The 24,000-nt window shown below is 43.6% G+C and overlaps 1 protein-coding gene across 1 annotated transcript in view; it reads right to left on the reverse strand.

Moving 5' to 3' along the window:
* Positions 1-24,000, reverse strand: part of col6a4a (collagen, type VI, alpha 4a) — a 42,905-nt gene that overhangs the window by 13,266 nt on the left and 5,639 nt on the right. The window contains exons 3-22 of the mRNA XM_047340728.1: positions 15,849-15,953; positions 12,836-13,420; positions 11,005-11,571; positions 9,662-10,282; positions 8,913-9,473; positions 7,965-8,522; positions 6,738-7,316; positions 5,935-6,510; positions 5,477-5,832; positions 4,469-4,547; positions 4,226-4,371; positions 3,886-3,978; positions 3,214-3,267; positions 2,937-3,008; positions 2,797-2,823; positions 2,623-2,667; positions 1,668-1,721; positions 893-955; positions 438-503; positions 2-55 (exon numbers count right to left, since the gene is read on the reverse strand). Of these exons, the coding sequence (XP_047196684.1) occupies positions 2-55; positions 438-503; positions 893-955; positions 1,668-1,721; positions 2,623-2,667; positions 2,797-2,823; positions 2,937-3,008; positions 3,214-3,267; positions 3,886-3,978; positions 4,226-4,371; positions 4,469-4,547; positions 5,477-5,832; positions 5,935-6,510; positions 6,738-7,316; positions 7,965-8,522; positions 8,913-9,473; positions 9,662-10,282; positions 11,005-11,571; positions 12,836-13,420; positions 15,849-15,921 (5,229 nt within the window). The 5' untranslated portion in view covers positions 15,922-15,953. The remainder of the gene's footprint in view (position 1; positions 56-437; positions 504-892; positions 956-1,667; positions 1,722-2,622; positions 2,668-2,796; positions 2,824-2,936; positions 3,009-3,213; positions 3,268-3,885; positions 3,979-4,225; positions 4,372-4,468; positions 4,548-5,476; positions 5,833-5,934; positions 6,511-6,737; positions 7,317-7,964; positions 8,523-8,912; positions 9,474-9,661; positions 10,283-11,004; positions 11,572-12,835; positions 13,421-15,848; positions 15,954-24,000) is intronic.

Consider the following 24,000-nt stretch of genomic DNA (forward strand, 5'->3'; position numbering starts at 1 on the left):
CCGGGTTTCCAACGACTCCTCTCTCACCCCCAAGTCCGTCCTGTCCAGCTGCTCCCTGTGGGTTTAAACATCAGCAGAGCCACCACAGACACATTACTCAGTATTTAATGAATATTGATTTTCTGTTCATAAAACATGGATCTAGCTTCATAAAGACAAGTTTGCTGAGAATTATCACATCCGGTGTAAAATAAAGGAAAGTTTAAATCTAAATAAAATGGGAATAAAAGAGACAGACATGAATAAAAAGACTCAAATGTGACTTAATAAAAACTGAAAGTTGTAGCAGGAAAGTTAATATTTTATATTTATGAATGTGGGTCAAATCATTAAAATATTATATATGCACGTTTATAACATGTATGTTCACATGATGCAGCTCATTTTAGTCAGTGGCGACCTTTGACCCTTAAGCCCTCTTTCTGTGACGGCCTTACCGGTGAACCTGGGTTGCCGGGTTCCCCTCTGGATCCTGGTGTTCTGTTGTCAGCGCCTGGTTCACCCTAAACAGATAAAAACACACAAAAATACACAACCATTAATTACACAACAATTTTTTCAAAGGTTGATTTTCTGCTGCTATTTAAAAATCCACTTTAACCATTTACCACCAAACATGGTATAATAATAACACATGTTAACTTTATACATCAGGTTCATCAGCTGACAAACATTTAGTTCAGTTTATCGATGACGTTGACAAAGACGACAGGAAATAAAAATGTCTCTGAGCTCAAACTTCTGATCTGAGATCCTGAAAATTCTGTTTAATGTGAAACTAAAGCTTCAAAAATGGATTTTTATATTTTCCCCAATGGATTTTTTAATTCCTGCTCAGGACCTGTACAGTGTCCCATAATGCAACACTACAGTGTTTAACGTCGCTACTCACCGGATCTCCTCTCAGTCCTCGCTGTCCTTTTAGCCCCGCCTCCCCTCTGATACCGGGGATACCCTGAGGACCACAGTACAACATGTCAATCAAACAGCCGGCGGTCAGAGGTCAACGCCTCCGAGCGCCACTCGTTCATCGTGATGGCCTCACAGCTGGAGGCGGATTCCACTGAACTCCAGAGAAACGCTTTGTTCTACAGATTGAAACACAGATGTCACATGACCCGCCCCTCAGGGCGTCAATCAACGACGTCCGTTCTTGCGTGTGACGCTTCGGGGAAATCTAACTTTCAGTTTAAGTGATTGAAAAAATGTGTGAAATGTATCCACAATAAATATAACACATACAAATATAATGTGATAAATATAAAATTTAAATATGATGAGTCTTTGTGTGTGGACATTTGTTAAACGCTGCAAATGTTAATCAATGACATGTAAACAGCTGAGAAAAAGAAAATTGAATCAAACAACAACTTTCTATCAATAATTCAATCTATAAATGATCATTATTGAGATAATTATTTAAGTTCATGAAAAGTTTCCATTTACATTAAAAAACATCTAAATAAAATATCATTGAACAAAAAATGTATAAATGTTTTTGCGTCACGGTAAAATTATTTAAAAACACGTTTTTACACTTTGACTGACATTAATATAAATTTGTGTGTTTCTTTTGTTGTTCATTAAAAAAAATAACAAAATGTGATAAAGAGTTTTCAATATAAAGAGCATGATCAGAGAGTAATGATAATAATAATAAAGTTTACTGGGTTTCCATGGTGTCCTCTCTCTCCTCGGCCTCCGCTGTTTCCCGTCACTCCCTGAAACACAAAACCAGACAAAACTGCTCAGGAAACTGGAGCCTGAAAATCCTGCTATCGCCTCATTTCCTGAACAACGTCTCACTTCCTGTGTCATGGAAACCAAAACAGAGACAAGCGCCGTGTGCACGTCATCACGTGACGTCAACGCCTGATTAATCAGTTTGACTCTAACCCGAGAGAAACGTCTGATTGCTTTCACTTCAGGTTGGAGGGGAAACTAGAAGATGGATTCAGCTGCGCTTCAGTCTGGATAAACTTATAAACTGGATGAATCTGGATAAACTGGATGATTCTGGATAAACTGGATGATTCTGGATAAACTGGATGAATCTGGATAAACTGGATGAATCTGGATAAACTGGATGAATCTGGATAAACTGGATAAAAGTATAAACTGGATGATTCTGGATAAACTGGATGAATCTGGATAAACTGGATGATTCTGGATAAACTGGATGAATCTGGATAAACTGGATGATTCTGGATAAACTGGATGAATCTGGATAAACTGGATGATTCTGCATAAACCCGATGATTCTGGATAAACTTATAAACTGGATGATTCTGGATAAACTGGATGAATCTGGATAAACTGGATGATTCTGGATAAACTTATAAACTGGATCATTCTGGATAAACTGGATGAATCTGGATAAACTGGATGATTCTGGATAAACTGGATGATTCTGGATAAATGTATAAACTGGATGAATCTGGATAAACTGGATAAAAGTATAAACTGGATTTATTCTGGATAAACTGGATGAATCTGGATAAACTGGATGAATCTGGATAAACTGGATGAATCTGGATAAACTGGATGAATCTGGATAAACTGGATGATTCTGGATAAACTTATAAACTGTGTTTAACATTTTGTGTTTGCTGAAGTTGGTACCTGTTCTCCGTTGACTCCGTCCAGTCCGTCCTCGCCGTCTTCACCCTGTAACGTTGAAGGAGAGTAAGAATTTTCTTTTCTCTGTCTCCTAATCTGACTTTACTGTTTATCCAAACATTCCTGAGGACACGCAGCACATCACCTCCTCCTCCTCCTCCTCCCTCGTTCACTCACCCTGTTCCCCCGGATGCCTCGGTAGCCCTGTGGACACAAACCGCACGAGTCAGACAACAGACAACATCTGGAAAACAATGATAATCTGTGATCTGACATGAGAGTTCAGTGATTCAGCGTAAGACTCAGCAGCTCTGTACCTTTAGTCCTCTGAGCCCAGAACATCCCTGCCCGCCCTGAGGTCCGCTCGGCCCGGGACGCCCTCGCTCGCCCTGTTCCAAAAATATTAGACATTATAAACAGTGAGAACACGATTCAGAACAACTCGACCGCTGAGGACACAGAACATCAGAACCTTTCTTCTGATCTGCTCCTGTTTAATTAAAATGTTGATCTACAGTTAATTCAACTTAATAAGGATCCAGTTTAGTCTTTGTCTTGTCAGATGTTAAGTTAATGATGAAAAGAGTCACTCACAGCGACGCCCTCGTCTCCTGGGAAGCCGGGATAACCCTTCTGTCCAGACGGACCCTGGGAATGACACAGACACTTTCAGACTCTGATGACGAAACAGGAATAATCTGTGATTTTAAATGTGGAGAAACACGCAGCCATCGTTTCACATCAGTGATCATTTCTCTCGTCAGTCGAGGAAATTGTTCACATCATGAAAATAAATGTGTGACGAGTCTGAGAGATTCTGCTGTTGTTTACTGTTTGTGTACAAGGTTCAGGTTCTTGTACTTCATAACTTCATACGACTACTCCTCTGCATTTATCTAATGGCTGCAAAGTTATACATACAAAATAATAATATTACAAAGTACAGTGCATGTTTATCTGAACGCATCTTTTTCTCTGCTGCTGTTTTTTTGTTGTTGTCATTTCTCGAGTGTAAAGTCATTAAGCAAATATCAGATTTTATAATTCTATTGACGTTCATCACAGATTCTGACATTATTCCACTTTTCACACTAAATGACCTGAGGACTTGTTCCAGCTCCAGCTAAAGAGGCGTCCGACACTTTGACCTCTGTTGCAGTATAAATTTAACATTGACCTTGGAATGCTGGGAACCCAAACTGTTGAACCAGGACACATTGTTTAGACATCATATTTAAACTTTAAAGGTTTGTATATTCTGGTCACCTTTGACCCCGCGGGCCCCCAAGAGCCACGGATGCCTTCATGTCCAGAACATTTGCACATGACGTTGCAGCACTCCTTGTCCGACACGGTGTCCTGCAGAGAGGGAACGTTGGACACGAGACAACATGTTTTTGAGTTTGATGAATCTGTGGAAGCAGTTTTATTTCCGTTCCGTACTTAAAGCTCCTGTTCACAGGAAGTGCTCTGCTCTCCGGTGTCACTTTATTTTACTCAACTCGGAAAATAAATCTTCTTCTTGTATTTCCAGTTATTATTATAGAATAAAGTGTCGATTCTCTTGAATAATAAAAACAGGATGTTGATCACTGCCTTCACTTACAATCTGTTTGAGGATGCTGCTGCCCACACTCGACATGCCGATGCTCAGCGGGAGCTTGTAGCCGAATCCTCGCCCGAACTCGACCATCTGCAGCTGGGCGGAGTCACGCGCTCCCTCCAGAGCCACGGTCAGCAGAGCGCTGATGCCTGCGGACAAACAAACACAGAGGAAGACGTCGTTGGCATGAATGATAATTAAATAATATTTCTAACGGCTAATACAAAGTCCTGTTTGGGTTTTTACCAGACTGTCGCAGCAGCTCTGCTTCATTCTCCAGCTTCATCACGTCTTCATCAAGTCCGTCTGAGAAGATCACCAGCACCTGATGAGGAAGGTCACATGACAGACTGCTGTTATTGTTACTGTCTCATCAGCTTACTTTGACAGGTCTTCAAATTGTTGTGACACTGTTATATAATGCTAACGTTCCATAATCCCTCAACTCACGTAAATAGTATAAAGTCTAAATATATCGACTTTACTGGATCTAAGGATAAAACCTGTTGATTCTGTGTCAAACGAAAGTCAGATAGAGATTCAGAGGTGTCTTCTTCTTCTACTCGCCAGCTTGCACTTGGTGAATCTCGTAATTTCCTTAATCCTACATCGGTGCCAGATTTGTGGCTTGGCCCCGAAGAAAGACGCAATGAGATCCAGAGAGTTTCAACAGCCACATGGAAATACTTGAAAATCCATTAAGAGTAATTTTCTTAACTTAGAAATCTGATTTATTGCAGGCAAATTAAATCTCTGTGGATATTTCACCATCTGACTGAGCTGTGTTCTGTTCACTGCAGCAGGAAACTTAGGAGGAATTTACCAGATACTAAGAAGCTGAAGAACATCTGAAACAGTCGTCACAAACAAGACTTTCTCCTGCTCAGCGTCACTTTTTGTTTTTATCACAGACTGTTAATTAAGATGGAACTTTATGGAAAATCTCCTTTACTGACGTTATAAATCAAGTGAGAAGTAGACAACAAGTGGAGTCTCCATTTATATAAACAGCGTGGGGTCTTATCCACGTACATGGCGGAAGCAGGGTTGGGGGAGCTGTCACGTCGTCCATCTTTATTGACAGTCTATAGTTTTTATCTTAAAATATGTTCTGAATATGGAACCACAAATGCTAAGAGAACACACAAAATCTCATCCATGTGAATACAGGAACTCCAAGCTCCAAGATAATGTCATAGACAGGGATGTCAAAATGTCAGAGTGGTTTTTGTGTACGCAACATCTCAGACTCACCTTCACTCCAGCATTGGACTTGTCCCTGAACTTTTCCCCGAAGGATTTCAGCAGGGCAGTGTTGAAATAAGTAGGTTTCGCCAACTTCAGGTTCTTGACTTTGGTCACTACGTCTTCACTGTAGTCCTCGAAGTTGGTGTCGTACAGGGGGCGTCCATCCTCACCCACCACTCGGAAGCCGATGTTGGTCTTAATAGGTAAGGGGCCGACGCAGCATAGGCCTGATACTGAAGAAACGTAACGGGCGATGTCTGGTAAGAACTTCTCGAGCTTGGGGTGGCCGCTGATCAGCGTCTCCCCAGGAGCTCTGTTTCTTCTAGAAATATCAAATCCCATGGCGATATCGATGGTGCAGCCTGAAGAAAAAGGGATAAATGTCTTAAGCTTGGACGGTCGTAGACATACGGAAGTAAGTTAGGAAAGACAACACATTGACAGAGTCACACTTTTAAACTTACTTTCAGGTTCTTTGTTGAATTTGGATTTGCAGATGGTCTTCGTCACCTTTTGCTTGATCTTTTCCAAGCTACCGAAGTTCTCCACAGTAAAGACCTTCTCTGTGTTAGTAATCTGCAGGAGCTGCATGTGATGGACTTTTCCGATGCCGATGACGAACACCTCAATCCCCAGAGCCTTGAGAGCATGGGCTGCATCTACCACATCATCCTGTGATTTGCCATCTGTGATCAGCACCAGATTCTGGGAGATCCCGGCTGATCCACGGCTTCCCCGTGATGCCTTAAAATATTCCCTGATGGAATTCAAGGCCATTCCAATCAGGGTTCCTCCCTCGCTCTGCTTCATATCCATGATGTGCTTGGTCACTGCTTGTTCGGAGTTGAACTTGTTGAGGTAAAACTCATCCTGAAAGTTGTGGTTGAACCGGGCTAGTCCAACGTGCACTAAATCTTCACCGACTTTGAAGTTCTTCACTAACTCAGCTGTGAAATTCTGCAAGAGGGAGTAATCCTTACTGAGGATGGATTCAGACTGATCGAGTAGGAAGACCAGGTCAGCCTTCTGTTTTTCACAAGCTGCAAAAGAAAAGAGAGAAATGTCCACAGTGTTGATAAGTACGAGGTGCACTTCATGCTGCTGTCTTCACTGCATGATACATTCTTAGTGGATTAACTGAAGAACTGCTCTTTAAGTGCCTTGGGTTAATTCTCTAAAATGTCAATTTAAAACTGATCTTAAGAGACTTGGTTAACTTTCAATATTTACAACTACTGTGCACCAAAGTACCACTTCTACCTCTTACCTGGCTTGGCGTTAATGCAGAGAACTCCAGAAATATTCTTGAACAGAGTTTTCAAGCCGTCGAATTTGTCCACATAGAAAACTCTGGAACTGTCCTGACCAGCCATGGTCATTAGCTGATTCTTGTTCGCTTCTCCAACGCCGATACTGAAGACCCTGATTCCTTTTTTTTGCAGTGCCAAGGATGGTTCAGCCAAATTAGTATAGTCAGTAGCGTCGCCATCTGTGATCACCATGAGAATCTGAGGTACCTGGAGTGCGGCTCGACCCCCATTTTCAGCCTCAAAGAACGGTAATGAATATGCTAAGGCTTTTGCAGTGTGGGTGTCTTCATTAGGGCGAGTCAGTGCTGATATTGCCGTACGAACCTCTTGCCTGGTGCTGTACTCTTTCAGAGTAAAAATGGATTTGGTGGTGGTGGAGAACATAATGACCCCGAAGCGAGTCTGGTTTTTACCAACTTTGGTTTCATTCACCACTGACTCCATAAACGTCTGCATGATTGTAAAGTTGGTTCGGCCGATGCTTTTGGAACCATCCACCAGGAAAATAATATCAGCCTGTATTGTCTTCTTACACTCTGGAAATAAAACCACAACGAGTTAATGGAGTCGGAGGAAAAACAATGAAACAATAAATGTATTTACATTATAATAAATCAGTAAATTAAGAGAGCACTTCGTATAGTTGTTTACCATCTTACCCCCATTCCAAAAAATAGAATGCTATCCTGTTTAAATGTCTGGTGCTGTTAGCTAGCAAACTGCTAACTATCAATCCCAGAGTCACCTGGGCTTAGTTTGCAGGAGAGTAACCTTCAGGCCTGTGCTACGTTTAGCAGGAAGTTTCAGGACTTTCCATCCATCCATCATTCTTATTGTTTGACGACTGCATGAGGGCTGAAACTCACATTGAGCAAGAGGCCGGGTACACCGTAGATAGGTTGCCAAATGCATCGCCACATAAAGACAAACAACCCCTCATGTTCACATTCAAACCACTTTAAAGTCTCCAATAACCTAACCCCACTCTGCAGGTCTCTGGACTGTGGGAAGAAGCTGGAGTACTTGGTAAAGGCACATGCACACACGGGGGAAACTCCAGACAGAAAGTGGGTTCAAAATAAGAACCTTCTTGCTGTGAGGTGACAGTGCTAATATTTTGTAGGCAACCCTGAAGTCAGCATCCCTTATGGTTACCAAGAGGGCATGCAAAGTCTTACTCTCACCTCTCTCTGGCTCACAAATCTCCATAGCCAGCTGGTTCTCCAAGTCCTTCAATGCGTCAAAGTCCCGCTGAGCATATATCTTCTCTGGTGACCCGCTGATCTCCAGCAGTTGGGTGGTGTTAGCTTCCATAACTCCAATGGCGTAGATCACCACTCCCTTGGCTCTCAGAGCCTCCGCGGGTCCTTTGACCACATCTTGGGCTTCACCATCTGTTACCACCACCAGCGTCTGCCTCAAGTCAGGACGCCCTCCACTGCTTGCATCAAAATACTGCGACACAACTGTGATGGCTTCACCCGTGTGTGTGCCTCCACCAATCTGAGCCATATCATCAATGGCTTTGAACATTTCCTCTTTGCTGTAGTATTCGTTGAGTTTGAACTGAAGTTTTTGGATTGTGCTGAACTGCATGATACCAACATGCACATCATTCTGCCTGATGGCGGACTTGTTAATGACAGATTTCATGAAGTCCTTCATTTTTCCATAGTCTAGGGAATCGATGCTCCCTGAGCTGTCAATCAAAAAGATGAGGTCGCTTGGTCTGTCTTTGCAAACTGTGGACACAGGAGCAGACATGTTAGTGTGGTATTCTTATTTTGCTATTTTCAAGGGTCTAATGGAAGCTAAAATGGAAACGTAATAACAGAATCCTTTCAGCAATAATTAAAGTGCAACACACACCAGCCACATCATGGAGTGCTACATCATTTACTTTTCTACGAATGTAACACTCATTGAATAGAGATAGAGGGAGGAGTCAGATTATAGTCACTGATTTGAGCTAATCTGGAGAACCAATGAGAGTAAAGAGAACTCCATGCTACTTTAAATGCCGGCCATTCCTCCACTATCAGCTGTAAAAGCAAGTAGATGCAGGTGAGCAGATGTTGCTGGAGTGTGTCGCTCTTGTATTTTAAACTCTAGTCGAGAACATGGTTCCTCACCATCTGAAGAACAGATGTCTGTGATGATGTCATCCTTGATTGGCTTTAGGGCTTCAAAGTTTTCAACAAAGAACATCTTCTTTGAGTCACCGGCAATCTCAAGCAGCTCCGTTTTATTGGCCTTTTTCACCCCGATGGCATAGACGATGACGCCCTGAGTCCTCAGTTTTTCTGCAGGAACCTTGACATCATCAGCAGATTTTCCATCAGTGATGACCACCAGGAACTCACGGACTTTGTCTCCTCGGGAGCTCGACGCTTTTTCAAAAAGTGGGCTCATGAATTCCAATGCTTTTCCTGTCTCTGTCCCGCCTCCTACTTGTTTTATTTCCTCCACTGCTTTCTCCAATTTTATGGCATCCTCGTATTTTTCCAGATCAAATTCTAAGTTTGGCGAATCTGCATATTTTGCCACTCCTACACGGACATGATCTTTGCCAATGCGGAAAGTTTTGAGAAACTCTATGATGAACTTCTTCATGTCATTGAAGTCTGAGGGGTAAATACTTCCTGAGTGATCAATCAGGAAGAAGATATCTGCTTCATCTGTTTGTACGCACCCTGGAAAGGAAAAGCAAACATAGTGTGAGTTCTTTTCCAAATGCATCCAGGAGATGATCCCTTTATATTAATGTACTGTTAATCTTGGATGAGTCTAACAAACCCATATATTGATTTACATTTGTATATACTGTTGATTTTACAAGTAAACAAAGTGAACTATTAAAAACACACTGGTTCAGACAGACCTTCTTTGATACCGGTTCTTCTCGTCTGGACTGAGAATGCTTCACGCAGAATGTTTACGCAAAGGATTTTCTGCAGGTTCTGCTCCAGAGATTTCAGTTTGACAAAACTGTCCACAGTAAACATATGCTTATTGGCGGGATGAGACTCCATCTCTACCAGCTCGGTCTGGTTGGCATTTTGGACTCCAACAGAGTAAACAGTGACTCCATCCTGACGGAGTAAAGATGCTGCTCTGCTCACATCATCCTCGGAGTCACCGAAAGTGATCACGACAGCCACCTGCTGAACGCCCCTCTTCAACCTGCTTCCATTTGCCTCGATAAAGACATTTTCTCGGGTGAAATTTAGTGCCGCTCCAGTGTATGGTTTACCTCCACGGTAAGGCAGAATCCTGATGAAATTCAGCAGTTCCTGCTTGTTATCGAAGGTGTTGAGGTAGACCTGTGCTTTGGGCACGGCGTTGTTCATCACAATGCCAACTCTGACTTTGGTTGGACCGACGTCAAACCTATTCACGGTCGAGTGCAGGAAATTGCGGACAAGTCTGACGTTGGCAGGTCCAATGTCACTGTTCTCATCAACAATGAACACGATGTCAGCCAATTCGGCTGCTTTGCAATCTGTGAACAGAGTGAATGATCATTAAGTCATCAATGACAATTCATTTGTGAGCCACTCAACAATTAATATTCATAAAATATTAAATACTGTTCTACAAACAGTAACAGGTGCTGTCGCCTGGCAGCTTTTTAGGACAGTATTCAAGCTATGAGACATTTGTTAGCTAGATTTCAATTAGACGACAACAAATCTGCCCAAAATCATCAGCCTGACTTAAACACCTTAAAACTTCACGCTGAAAAAAGATTTGCATGGCAGATTTTTGAGATTTACTAACTTTTACTTGTTCAATGAAACTGATGAAAGGATGTTTGTACCATCATCAGGCGAACAGAAGTCACGCTTGATGCTACCTACTCTGTGTGCCTCGTGCAGGTTGTTTAAGATGGTTTCTGGCATTAGATGAAAAGGGCAACAGCGAAAAACAGAGTTGCAGATAATAAATTGGAGATATGGTCCTGAGATGCTAACCCAGAAGTTACTGTTTGACCTTTTCCAGCAAAACGGGAATAGGATGATTTCAGATCTCAGGTCCACGTTGGATCTCTACTTGTGATTCATCAGGTTGAGCTACAGTCTCACATATTAATCTAACTTATTCATGAGTAAGTAACAACCTTCATATCTGAGACTTTTCCAAAGGCAAGATTCAAAAGTGAGTGACAGAACAAAAGGTTGTAAAAAAACTAAGTGATTGATTTTAAAAATAAAAGCCACTCACCTCCAGTAGCATTTGCTTCCTTGTCCTGTCTTTCAAAAAGAGCTTTCAGTCCAGGTAAAGCATTGCCGATAGAATCGTAGGCATAAGATGCCGAGGATATGACACCCATTTCTGACGATGCTCTGAGGTTCACCCCGACCACAGTAACTCCTTCTGCTTTGATTTTACGAGACTCCTTCTGCACAGGATCATCTGAATCCTTTCCACTCAGAACAACCAGATACTGTTGGTATCCTTGGTCTGCACGACTTCCATTTTCATGGGTGAAAAAGTAAGTTCTTGCGTACTGCAGTGCTCTGCCCAGGTTACGCGGCTCTTTAGGTTTCAGTGGACGCTTCTGGAAACGCCTAACAGCGTCCAGGGTGTCCTTTTTGTTTTGGAAAGTGTTGAGATTAAATTCTACCTTGGTATTTTCAGCATACTGAGCCAAGCCAAAACGGTGGAAAGATGCTCCTACGTTAAGTTGATTGACCAGTTTGATGAGGTTAGTCTTGACCGGCTGGAAATCTGCTGCACTCACCCCGCTGTCCAAGAGGAAGAAAATGTCTATAAACCTTTCTGCCAATGCTGAAAGGAAACAAACCAAAAGAAACAGTCATGAGAGAAATACAAGCTTTTAGAAATGATAAAACTTCTGAGTGTCTCTTAATTACAACACAATAATTCACAATCCTACTGACTCTTAAAGGGGACATAGCATGCCCATTTGACCACTAGTTGATATGGTTCCTTGGGGTCTTAATGAAATGTCTGTAACATACTTTGGTCAAAATACCACGAGGATCATTTCAAACAGCACCAACAGCATCAACAGCAGGTGGGGGGTGGGCCAAGACCATGTAGGGAGACTTCCAGTTCCTTGTTACGACACAATACCCAGGAAGCGCAATCGAGTCGCTCAAGCATGACGTTTCTGACTTAGAGGAACCATAACAAAACGCGCGAGTGTTTTTTCCCCAGAGTGTTTGGGTTGGTAGACATGAGCCAGATACCCACATTAACCTGTAGAAGCACTAACAAAGTGGAATTTGCATGATATGTCCCCTTTAAATATAAACTCATCATCTATGCTTGAAAATGTCAAAATACTGATAAATCTGAATAAGGAGATGTTCCAATGTTCTTATAATTTCATAAACTCTAATGATTTACTTTTCGTATCTTAACAGGATTGAACTCCAGCAGTTATTGGTGAGAGAAATATACTTTTTCTTAAAAGTCACAAAAGCTGGTGAATTTCAAATTAACAAACTACACAAAACTGACTTTTGTATTTTAGAAAATAAACCAACATTTTTCTCGAATCAGGTAGTTTTCTTTCACTGGATTAAAACTGTTAATGTAGCACAGGGGGAGATCTCTGCCGGGCCGAGGAATCCTCTGTTCCCACGCTTTTCGTTAACAGCAAGTTCAATACCATTTGTCCCCATTTCCAAAAACAACCTCTCTCACTCTTTATGTCGCATATTTTGGCCAACTCTGCATTATTGCTGGCTAACCTCTCACATCCCTGGAACCAGAGTGAAACATGAATCACTACAGAACCATCACGTCTGCAGGCTCAAAGGAAAAACACATTTCTATCAAATTCTTTGTCATTTGGTAGCTTGAGATAAAACAGGCAGTCAGATCTTGATTATATTAAGACTGGACTGTGGTTTCAAAAGAGTTTAAGAAGTCGCTCCACTGATTTCACACATCATCATGTAAGTATCCTGACTGAAGTATCTGAGACAACACATGTTGATGCACCTAATAACAGCTGGTGTGAAGTTGTTCTTAATGTTGTTACATTACTGCTGAAGATGTGTCTCATAATTCTTTGCCTCACCTTGTCTCTGATCCTCCATGGAGACACAAACAGTTTCCAGTAGTCCCTCTTTCAGCGTCTTGAGAGCTTCGTAACTATTGATGGTGAGTCGGAAGCGATCTGGAGGTTTGCTGGCGATGGACCCAAGCTCCTTTAGGTTGGCGACTCCCACCCCGATGGCAAATACAATAACTCCGTGCTCCCGCAGGCGCTTAGCCGGCTCTATCACTTCATCTGAGGAGTCGCCATCTGTTATGATCACAGCGATCTGAGGCACTCGTTGGCCGGCGCGGCTCCCGGCCACTTTTGTGAAGTACGTTTGAATGAGGAAGTCGATGGCCTTCCCGGTTTGAGTGCCGCCTGTTCGGTAGGGAAATGTGTCTATTGCAGTAAGCAGGGAGTCCTTGTCCATGTGACGCTTCAGCAAGAACTCCACGTGAGGTTCATCACTGTACTGTGCCAAGCCAACCCGAACTTTGTCAGGGCCAATGTCCAGGCCATCGACAACACTGCGAATAAATTTCTGACCATCCTGAAATTGAGGGATGCCGATGCTGGAGGATCCGTCGACGAGGAAGACGATGTCGGCCACAGCTTTGGCACAGTCTGCACAGGAGGAAGAAGAAAGTTAGAACATGGAGCAACAAGGTCAGGAACGTGTCTGTGTGCGTGGGACCGTTAGAAGATACCATGTAAGTCTATGTCACTTAAAACCTTCACTGGAAAGATGTTAATGCACCTGTGAGTCAACGTTAATTCCACAACATGCCTTCACAAAGACGACAACTGGTTGGAGGGTTAGGGTTAGGCTAACCCTAACCCTCAGCTCTAAATAAGTATGGATCAGTTGTATGTAGGATCATGGACAAAGTAACTAGAACACCTTAGAATATTATAAATGCAGGGAAAACACACAAAGTAGAGGAATTAACACCTTGTTGACTGTGTCAATGAAAATGATAAAAGCAGCAATAACGAAGTATTGAATATTGAATGAAGTAATGGTCCAGACTCAGGGACTACATGATATGATTAAAAGCTCCAGCAAAGCTGCTAAATTGTGTTCTGTCAATAATCAAATCCTTGGTTTCCTTTTATTTTCTCCACCATAAATTATCGAGGCTGAGTAAATGCTTTGATGCTTAAAAACCAATACTCAAATCAGGAAATCGCCGCCTGCAGAGTGGTATGACAGGTTTTACCTTCAGACAATTGCAGGAGTTGTCGTTTGGCTTCTTCCACGGTCGTGCACAGCGTCTGGACAATGCTCTGAGAAATTCCCTGCAGAGCAGCAAAGTCAGACACGCTGTAGACATGCTGGCTGTGCGGCTCAGTCGCTATCTCTTTCAGTTGGTCTTCGTCTGCATCTTTGATACCGATCGCATATAAAACAATTCCCTTACGCTTCAGATCTTGGGCGTGGGACTCCACATTGTCTTGTGATTTGCCATCAGTGATCACCACAGCGATCTGCGGCACGTTCTGGTTAGCCCGGCTCCCAGCTTTGTCCGTAAAGTGCTCTCTCATCATGAAGTCCAAGCCCTGTCCTGTCTGGGTGCCGCCCCCCATGTAAGGTAATTTGCTGATGTACTCGAGTATGTCTTCCTTGTTCTGATAGGAGTTGAGTAGGAACTCGGTGCGTGGCGTTGTGCTGTACTGGACCAAGCCGATGCGAACGTGGTCAGGCCCGACGTCGAAGCTGTTGACCAGCGTGTAGAGAAACTGACGGATCTGATCGAAGTTCAGGGTACCGATGCTCCACGAGCCGTCGACCATGAAGATGATGTCAGCTACAGCCTCTTGCGTGCAGACTGAGGGGGAAGTTGGTCAAGTCATGGAGAATCAGGGCTTGGAGATAAGAAGTCAAAGGGTGCTACAAGGAAAGCTCTACCTATCAAGCGTGCCAGAGGTGTAGCGTGATTTACAGATAAAAGCGTGCGCATGTCGCTGCCCACGTGTGGAGGCCAGTGGCCGAGTGAAGGGCCGCAGGGTTTCAGGTTGTGGGTAGTTTCTGGACGGGAGCAGGGGTTCGCACTGAAAGGACTTACCTTCAGGTGGAAGCAGAAGTGTGAGGAAAGGGAAATAAGAAAGTTGTGTTGCTGGTGTTCATTTCTTTCAGAAAGCCTTGATCGGAAAGATGACCCCACCCTACCTCTCCTATAGCGCTTCAAGTTCATCAGTTCATCACCTCATCTTCTACAAACCTATTATTCATGAGCATGGCTGCATAAATATTCATTTGACCTTAATCGTTTTCTAAGATGTTTTCCTTTGCCTTAATACTTTTGGCCAAATTTAAGTTGATTGATTAACAGATGAAATAACCTCAGTTCTGGTTCAGATAAATCAAATGAATTGTAATCCAAACGGTAGTAGTTAACTGTTACATGACAACAATCAGAAATCTTGAATTCATTTACAGAAATAATCCACTGCAGCTTTTTCTCTTCATCTCATCAGGTTTCTCTGTTTTGCAGAGGACAGCAGCTGGAGTTCTCTTGGACTCAGAAGTAAAACAAAAAGTACAATCAAACTAACTAAAACCCCTCAGACGACTCCTGTACCTCATTTCTATTCAGTTCATCTGGATCCAAGCTGACTGTAGCTGCCATCCGCCGTGATAGAGAAACTAGTTGAACCTCAGACAGTGAGGAAATACAATCAGAACATTCCTTTAAGTAAAACAACTAAATTCCAGGACATTATTAGGTTTGAGAAGCTTGTAAGAGAACTATTAAGGGTTTTTATGCAGCCTCTGATCATCAGACCCATGATTTGTGTTTTGGTGAAACAGTTAATGCATCATATCCATGTGCTCAGCAGAGAAAACATTCCTGTGCAGGGTTAGTAACTGAGCTTGTATGTTTATAACCAACATGAAAGTATGTGCTGTGAGCATCTACATGCATTTCTGTAGAAAGTGATTGTACAGATGTTGTGGGCTGATGTAATTTGAAAGCACAGGCACGTATGCTGCGATCCTTTATGTGAAGGTATGCAGGAAGTGAAGTCATAGCTGCATAATCACACCCACCTGTCTTCTGAGCAGTGTTACCATAGCAACACGCTGCTATGATGAGGCCGAGGAGAAGACGCCTCCCCTCCATGTTGGCTGAATGGCTCTCGGGTTTCTCTCTTCCTAAAGCACAAAGACAAAGACCACCATAAATAAATGGAACCAGAGAACCAATCTGTTTCCCATCTGGAAGGCGCTCACCCCCCATGACTGTGTGTTACATAAAACCTTTCCCCGGGAACAAACACACCTCTAAAACTGTGGTGCACAACAAACAGGTTCCAACTGTTGGACATTTGGGGAAAAGCCCCATTAAAAGAGGAATTTACTAAAAACTGCCAAAGAAATGAGTTAACATTGGCAAACACACGGCATCTGGTGGTGGCAGAAGAATTCACAGGATTTGGTTTAACCCTGTCAAATACATCGGTCATGGAAGTCACAGGAGAATCTCAGGGCTGCGAGCCCACAGCTACATGGATGTTAAAGTTACTGGTGACATCATTACTGAAATGATGTCACCACCCGGCCATGAACTCCTCTGAGTGACATAAAACCATAACTGCAGCATTGGGATATATCAGTACTGAATCCTGAAGTGAGCCAATAACCAATCCAGTGTGTATTACAACAGAGAAAATAAATCAATTCAGGCGAACAATTAACACCTCGACTATAAAACTGTGTTCGTCCGCGAGTGTTACCAACAAGCAAATAAGCTTTATATGCTTTATAACTAGTCTACGTATCTGATGATAGTTCAGGTATTTATCGTTATGGAAGATATGACAGGTTAACAGAAGCCAAAACTTTTCTCTCTCAAATCAAAGTTAAAAAACTTTGATTTGAGAGAGAAAAGTTTCTAAGCCTAGGATCCTACAAGACAGAGCCTTCTGAGGACCCCTCGGGTTTGACCCTTGGAATAATGTCACCTCTTTTTTTGCACTTCTACCTGGTTAAGAGAAACGTCAACACAGAAGAACCCTAAATACACAATTTTTATGCCGGACTCTAGAAACGTTTTATTGACCCACTGCAATAACAAATTGTAGAAAAGCCAAACAGTCAATAACTGAGGATAAAAAAACTGAATTCAGACATAAAAAGAAAGTATGTAATGTGTTTTATTGTGGTGACACAGAACTGATGAGAGTCGTCACATGATCGTCTGACTCCTGATTTCTTCTGTCACATTAGACCAACGACAGGGTTAGGGTTACACTTATGCAGCTGCTGCTTTCTCTATCATTTTTAACGTCTTAACCTTCTTTGTCAAGAGCCGCGAGATGAAGTATATTTTTATTTGGCGCTATACAGATAAAAGTGAATTGAGTAGTTCACAACAACCTCATCATCACATTTCAATTCCCTGATTGTGGAATTTTCACACATTTTCTCCACTTATAAGGTTTTCTCGACATAATTCCCTCACACATTTATATTAATGTCAACATTTCTGTCCTGTCGGTTTTTATTTCAAATGAAATGTATTTTGTTGTTTCTTTCTCTGAGTAACTGATGGTTAAATATTCCCTCTGTATAAAAAGCATCTTTTCTTAGAACAAGTTATTCTGTTTTAAACGGGAAGATTTACTATAAAAGTGGTAAAAGTACTGTTTACTCTTTGTGCATATCTGCTGTCTCAATAAAGTCAAATGAATAAAGTTGTTTAAAAAGTGGAGTCGGATTTTCTCCTCACCATGGTTCTCCTTTCCTAAATCCTTTCCTAACTCCTTACAGCTTCTCCTCCACCTCATCAGTAGTTAGGAGATGATTTGGACCCTAGACTCGCTCAGGTCTGGATCCGCCCCACGGAGGAAACTGGGCTGGATGACCCTGGATCGGAGTTTTTCAGCAGAATTACACTGAAGTACTGAACATGTTTCCAGTAAAGTTGGTGGGAGGATGGGACATGGACAAAGAAAGAACTCTGGGACAAAGGGTGATTCCTCATATTTATAGCACTGATATCTATGAGTGTTGCAAGCTCTACTGAGAGTCATTCAGCCAGATGTTCCCACATCTGCACCTGTGCAGACGAGTCCTGATAGTCTGTCTCCACACTGCCCGTCTGGAGGAATGAAAATGTTCATATTGGCAGAGTTAATTTCCTCAGAATCGTCTCCTCATGAATAAGATCAGTGCCCGGACACAGCTGGAGAGCGGCTGTGCTAACATGGAAATGCAACGTGTGATGTGACCACGTGGGAACACAAAACAAACCCTGACGGCTGACAGCATCTCAAAGACTGAGTTAACATCAAGAACTAACTGTGTTCCCTCTATTTTAAACTCTGCATTAAGTTCACAATGTTCTTGCTTTTTCTAAACAAACACGAGGAGATGCTGAAGTTGTCAGGACGACCGTCTCAGTGGAGAAAGTCTTTCACCCTGTTCAGGCTTTAAAAGTATTAAAGAGTAAAGTTTCCCTGAGCATCCTCCCACACGCCTCCTTCTTCCTGCAAACTCACACTCACTCATGGAGTCTTGATCGTACAGAGATGACTTGTGACAAACAAATAGTTTGTTTCCCATGTCACACATTGAGCCACATTGAGCCCTGCAGCTCCGGCAGCCAGTTAAATTCAAACCACCAGACCGGAGGAATAAAGGCGGCACCATCTGGCTGTGTCTTACAGCCAGATGGTGCCGCCTCCTGCGTTCCGTCCAGCCACATCACAGATGAACGACAAACTCACTGTACCTTCTCACGGATGCAAACACTGAGGAGTTCGCTGCTCCTCCATGTTAGCAGGTGGGACAGGAACTAAAACTAAACAAATCAAAGTAGACGTTAAATACATGTTCTGTGATCCAGCTGATCCTGAGCAGCTCAAACAACTCTCTGCAACAACAAGCAAATAAAACTCCTCAGTAAACGGGATTGACACCACATGAGGTCGTATTTCTTTTCAAATCCATTTCAGACAAGAACAGACTTGGTGTGCAAACGTCTGCTATCCTTCAGAGATTTAGTCAGAATCCATTTTCTGGGTCCATTTATCAGTTTGCAAAGATCACTACATCAAGATTCAGAAATAAAAGTCGATATTATTTTGAGTTTTCTGCAAAACACCATTTCAAAAGGTTTCTATGACTGTATTCATTCTACTGAGCCACACATCTACTCTCTTTAGTGTTTCTATTGCTTTGTCCTCGTCCTCGTCCTCGTCCTCGTCCTCGTCCTCGTCCTCCTCCGTCACACAGCAGGCTGCATTTTCATGAACGAATAAGAATTACATATAATATACTGTGACCGACACATCCTCCTGCAGTTTGGCTGAATCGAGATTTTGAAGTTTTGGATTTCACATTATGTTCCTGCTGATTCATTCCAAAGAAGCTTGGCTGTGATTCGATTCCAAGCTGTGTAGGATTAGAGAGAATTTCTAGAGAAATCCCCCCCTCTCTCCTCCAGTGTGACGCCAGCTCAGTAAATGTGAAAATCCCCAGATCTTGTACTTTAATGTGAGCATGCTCAGTGTTAAACCTGCAGCTATGAACGGCTGTGTGCGCCTGAACCCCCCAAACATCTTCAAATCTGGGTTTAATCATCAGCATCAGAGGCCCCCAGGGTGAAGGAAATGGGGTTCGCTCAGATGGGAAGCATGTGAAGGTAATCACAACACAGCGCTCCACTGACAGGCTGATTGAATCGAGGGTCTCTGCATCGTTTATGCATCCAAGTCTATTTACATGGACCTCCGCGCCTCACTCCAGCCGTATTTATTTAGCCAGAGATTGAGCCGTCCTTTCCGCTGAAGCTGTATGGAGCGTTTGATGTTAAAGGAAAAGAGGGGCCTCGTTGTTTAGAGCTTCAGTCAAACTAAAATCAGGCTTATAGCACAAAGCAGAAGGTTCTGGAGAAGGATTTCTTCTTTGGTCCAGATTTTCTCTGGAGGTCGACTGAGGGACGATATAAATCTGCGACAGCCATCTGTATATATGCAGTCCTTGTTGGACTGCATATATACAGATGATCAGTGACTGTGTATAAAGATGGACGAGCGTTTCCTCTCGAAGTAGAAATGATGCCTAAATGTCTTGGATACGAACGCTGCCGTCTCATGCTGGTTATCTGGAACCGGAGTAGAGGTGATGCAGGAGTGGAGCCACTGAACGGTTTGCTCAGTTCTGAAGCTGCTGAAACTGCTCATGGAACGATTGGAACTATGTCTCTGCAGTGACAAACTATTCTTCAGGCAGGAATATTAGATAAACACCGTAGATACATATGAGAGTGCAGCTGTACTGAGGTTTAACGGATCCAACAGGCCGGGTCACTCCTATCGAAGCTCTACCACTGGGGGTTCGATCCTGGACCGACGACAAACACAAACTCCAAACTGCAGCTTCAATGCTCCACAATCAACGTAACGGAAGCTGATGTCGGTTCTTTTCCCTCAAGCAGAGGGAGCGAGACCCTGTGAGAACTCAACATGGAGCAGAACATAAAATATATCAGCAAACAAAGAAGCGTCTGTTTTCACATCTGTTCATAACTGGACATTTGTTGAGGACACTATATGTGACTGTTGAGACAAATGACATGACAGCTCGTCTCAATCGCCCCCTGGTGGCTGGCTGCAGTACATAGTACCGCAGATGGGACATGGACCAAACTAAAACACCAAAGTAAATGTTTGTCAGAGATGATTTCTGTCATTACAGGTAGTTCTTATGTCACCGATGTTTGTTCAAGTGTGTCGGACCAGTTTGACCCAATAGCTGCACACACTGTGGTTCCAAAGGACGTAATCGGTGCAAGATAGCAACATCTTCATCTGAGATATTTTAGCTTGAGTTCTGGAGGAAGTGGTGACATGTTGTCCATCTTTATTTATATTTATTTATAGTGTATAAACCACCCAGACCCAGACATGGTTTATGGGATTATCCAGTCAAATGCTATGTTGACACAAGACTCTGCAGGGTTTTACTACAACAACAGAAACTCGTGACACAACGAGGAGGAGGAGGAGGAGGAGGAGGAGGAGGAGGAGGTGGAGGAGGAGCAGGAGGAGGAGGCAGGACTGTGGCGTCTGACGTCTCCGAGCTCAGGGTCTCAGACTGCTGCTTTACAGGGTTTACCTGCACAGCTGGAACCAGTTTGACTGATGTGGATACTGAAACTCAAACCTCTTTCAACCAAGAAACATATTAAGGGGCCAACAACGAAGCTCACAGCTGCTCTCACAGCGTTCTTCATCAGCACCGTCATTTCTTCACAGACCCACCAAGAGGCGAATCTGCCCGAGGGCTCACCAGCCTCCCAATTATGAGTGACCCCGGACAAGGCCGCGATATCTCCGATCTGGACAGTTAGACTCACATCTTGAGAGCACATGTTGGAACAGAGAGTCGTGCATTATATCGACTGCTCGGCTCCGGCTCGGTCTGATAATACACGTCGGAAAGCTGCGATTACGCTCAAGAGGGAAAATGTTCTGAGGACTCGACTTGATTTCTGAAAATGATACCATAGACGGAGTTCGTCCAACACTGCGCCAACAGTTTGTCTCTTTCCTGTTCCAACGTGAAAGAGACGTTCATGCACGAAGCTCCATAGAGAATAGTTGAGGTGTGGACGAACCTGACCTCGGCTTCCAAACACCTTCGGGGGAAACAAACGCTTTGAGTTCAGTTACAAAGTGAAACGAGCAACAAACTGGAAAAGTCTATTGATGAATTCATTCAATCCATCACAGACTCAAGCCTCAGTGTCAAACTCTTTGATTCAATGTCAGCTGCAGCTCTTTTCAAAATAAAAGAAATCCCTTGTTTTTCAAGCAGAAATGTCCAAATTGGAGTCGTTCTTTGACCGATGTGACAGTCAACTCATAATCTTTGAGGTTTGGACACTTTCAGTCATAGCACTGATTAGAAGGATCAACATGAAAAAGCACAGGATATGTTTCCTTTATGAAACTCGAGGATGAACAGACTTTCACTCCCAGATTCTGTGGGTGTGAACTCAGCAGCACTGCCGAGGGTCTGCGGTAGAGGACGTGTTGAGTGTATTCATACTTTGAAACACATCCAAATGAAAACAGATCCTTTTGATGCCCTTTGGACAACTTTCAGGTGTCCACATACTTTTGGCCAGTTTTTAATGCTTTGTAAATATAAAGTCTCATATAAGGGAGATTTCATTGTAGGAACACTGAGGTCAGTTAAAGATCATAATCTATCAAGTGTCTGAACTCTGCTCATATGTGCCCCCCTGCCTGAGCTGTATATTCTGTGACGTGCTCCAGAGACACCCAGGCTTCCCAGCGGGGCCCCTGGATGTGGCCCCTGCTGCTTAACATCACCAAACACAGCAGGGCTGAGGAGATTCCCTCCTCCCATGTGATTAACTGTTGGTGACTGCAGTGTTGGAAAGGCAGATGTTTGTGCTCTGACTAATCTAAACCTGAGGAATTTGTTATTTCAACGTATGGAGGTCGTGTTTGGAGCAGCGAAGAGAAAACAGATTCAACTCTCGGCCCTGAAGTCTGAGAGACGAGCAGCTGAGAGACGAGCAGCTGAGAGACGAGCGTTCACTGAGGACTGCCAACATGGCTGCTGGAGCACATGAAGACCATCAGACGTCTGTTGTTACAAAACACTGCGTTAAGTCCGTTCTGTTTAATACTGAGGCTGAAAATATGGATTGAAATATTGAGTACTACATAAAACAACGATTATCTGCTCACATTCCACCCAATCACACTGAAGGAGTGAAACCGTGGAGCTCCTCCCATTAGCATGTTCCCCTGTTCAGACTCTGGAGGAAACCAACCAACCCTCTGCTAATTGAAAATACTTGTGGTTCCCAGAGTTCACAGCGAGCTCCTCTGGGGTTTTACTGAGCTGCCATAGAAAACAACAGGCAGAATAAGTTATGGTCTAATCATGGTGTCGCAACTCAGACAAAATCTCTTGGGCAGTCACAGATTAATGACTTCAGGTCACAGCGACCACAAACATCAGCGTCAGATTGTCGCCGATCAGACCAGAACTCCTCTGAGGATCAGTCCTGTTTGATTCCTCAAAGCAGAGTCACGGCATGAAAAGACATGACCTCATGAGAGGTTTTCAAACTGTGCAGGGAGGTCTGGACGAAGACACCGAGTAAAGACGCTCTGTGACGCTGCAGGTGCATGTTCCTCATCTCAGGAACATGTGGAATCATCCAGACGAGGGGCGGAGCCTGTAGTGCAGCAGGGGCGGAGCCTGTAGAGCAGCAGGAGGCCGGACATGACGTATAAACTCTGCTGTGGAAAGATCAGTGTTGTTGTTTACAGCTCATCCACACCGGCGTCGGCCCTCATCACCAGAAGATCTGGAACCTCCTCGTGTTTCCAGGTGGACGTCTTCGTCTTCTACGTGTACGCTCCTCTTCTTCATCCTGAGATGTTTGTGTTCTTCCAGTTTCACGTCCGTCACGTGTTAGAAACCTCATCAACACGTCCACTCGCTCACTGGGAAGCTTCCACACATTGTCCTGCTGTTTACGTCAGGAACATGTGAGGAACGCGTCAGGAACACGTGAGGAACACGTGAGGAACACGTGAGGAACACGTGAGGAACACGTGAGGAACGTGTGAGGAACACGTCAGGAACATGTGAGGAACACGTGAGGAACGCATCAGGAACACGTCAGGAACGCATCAGGAACACGTCAGGAACGCGTCAGGAACATGTGAGGAACACGTGAGGAACGCGTGAGGAACATGTCAGGAACACGCCAGAACATGTGAGGAACACGTGAGGAACGCGTGAGGAACACGTCAGGAACACGTCAGGAACATGTGAGGAACATGTGAGGAACGCGTGAGGAACACGTCAGGAACACGTCAGGAACATGTGAGGAACACGTGAGGAACCGCGTCAGGAACGCATCAGAACACGTGAGGAACACGTGAGGCAGCGTCAGGAACACGTCAGGAACACGTCAGGAACGCGTCAGGAACACGTCAGGAACGCGTGAGGAACGCATCAGGAACACATCAGGAACGCGTCAGGAACATGTGAGGAACGCGTGAGGAACACGTCAGGAACACGTCAGGAACATGTGAGGAACGCATCAGGAACACATCAGGAACGCGTCAGGAACATGTGAGGAACACGTGAGGAACACGTGAGGAACATGTGAGGACCACATGAGGAACGCGTGAGGAACACG

The sequence above is a fragment of the Hippoglossus stenolepis genome, chromosome 8 (assembly GCF_022539355.2).
Source record: "Hippoglossus stenolepis isolate QCI-W04-F060 chromosome 8, HSTE1.2, whole genome shotgun sequence".
Taxonomy (NCBI): Eukaryota; Metazoa; Chordata; class Actinopteri; order Pleuronectiformes; family Pleuronectidae; genus Hippoglossus; species Hippoglossus stenolepis.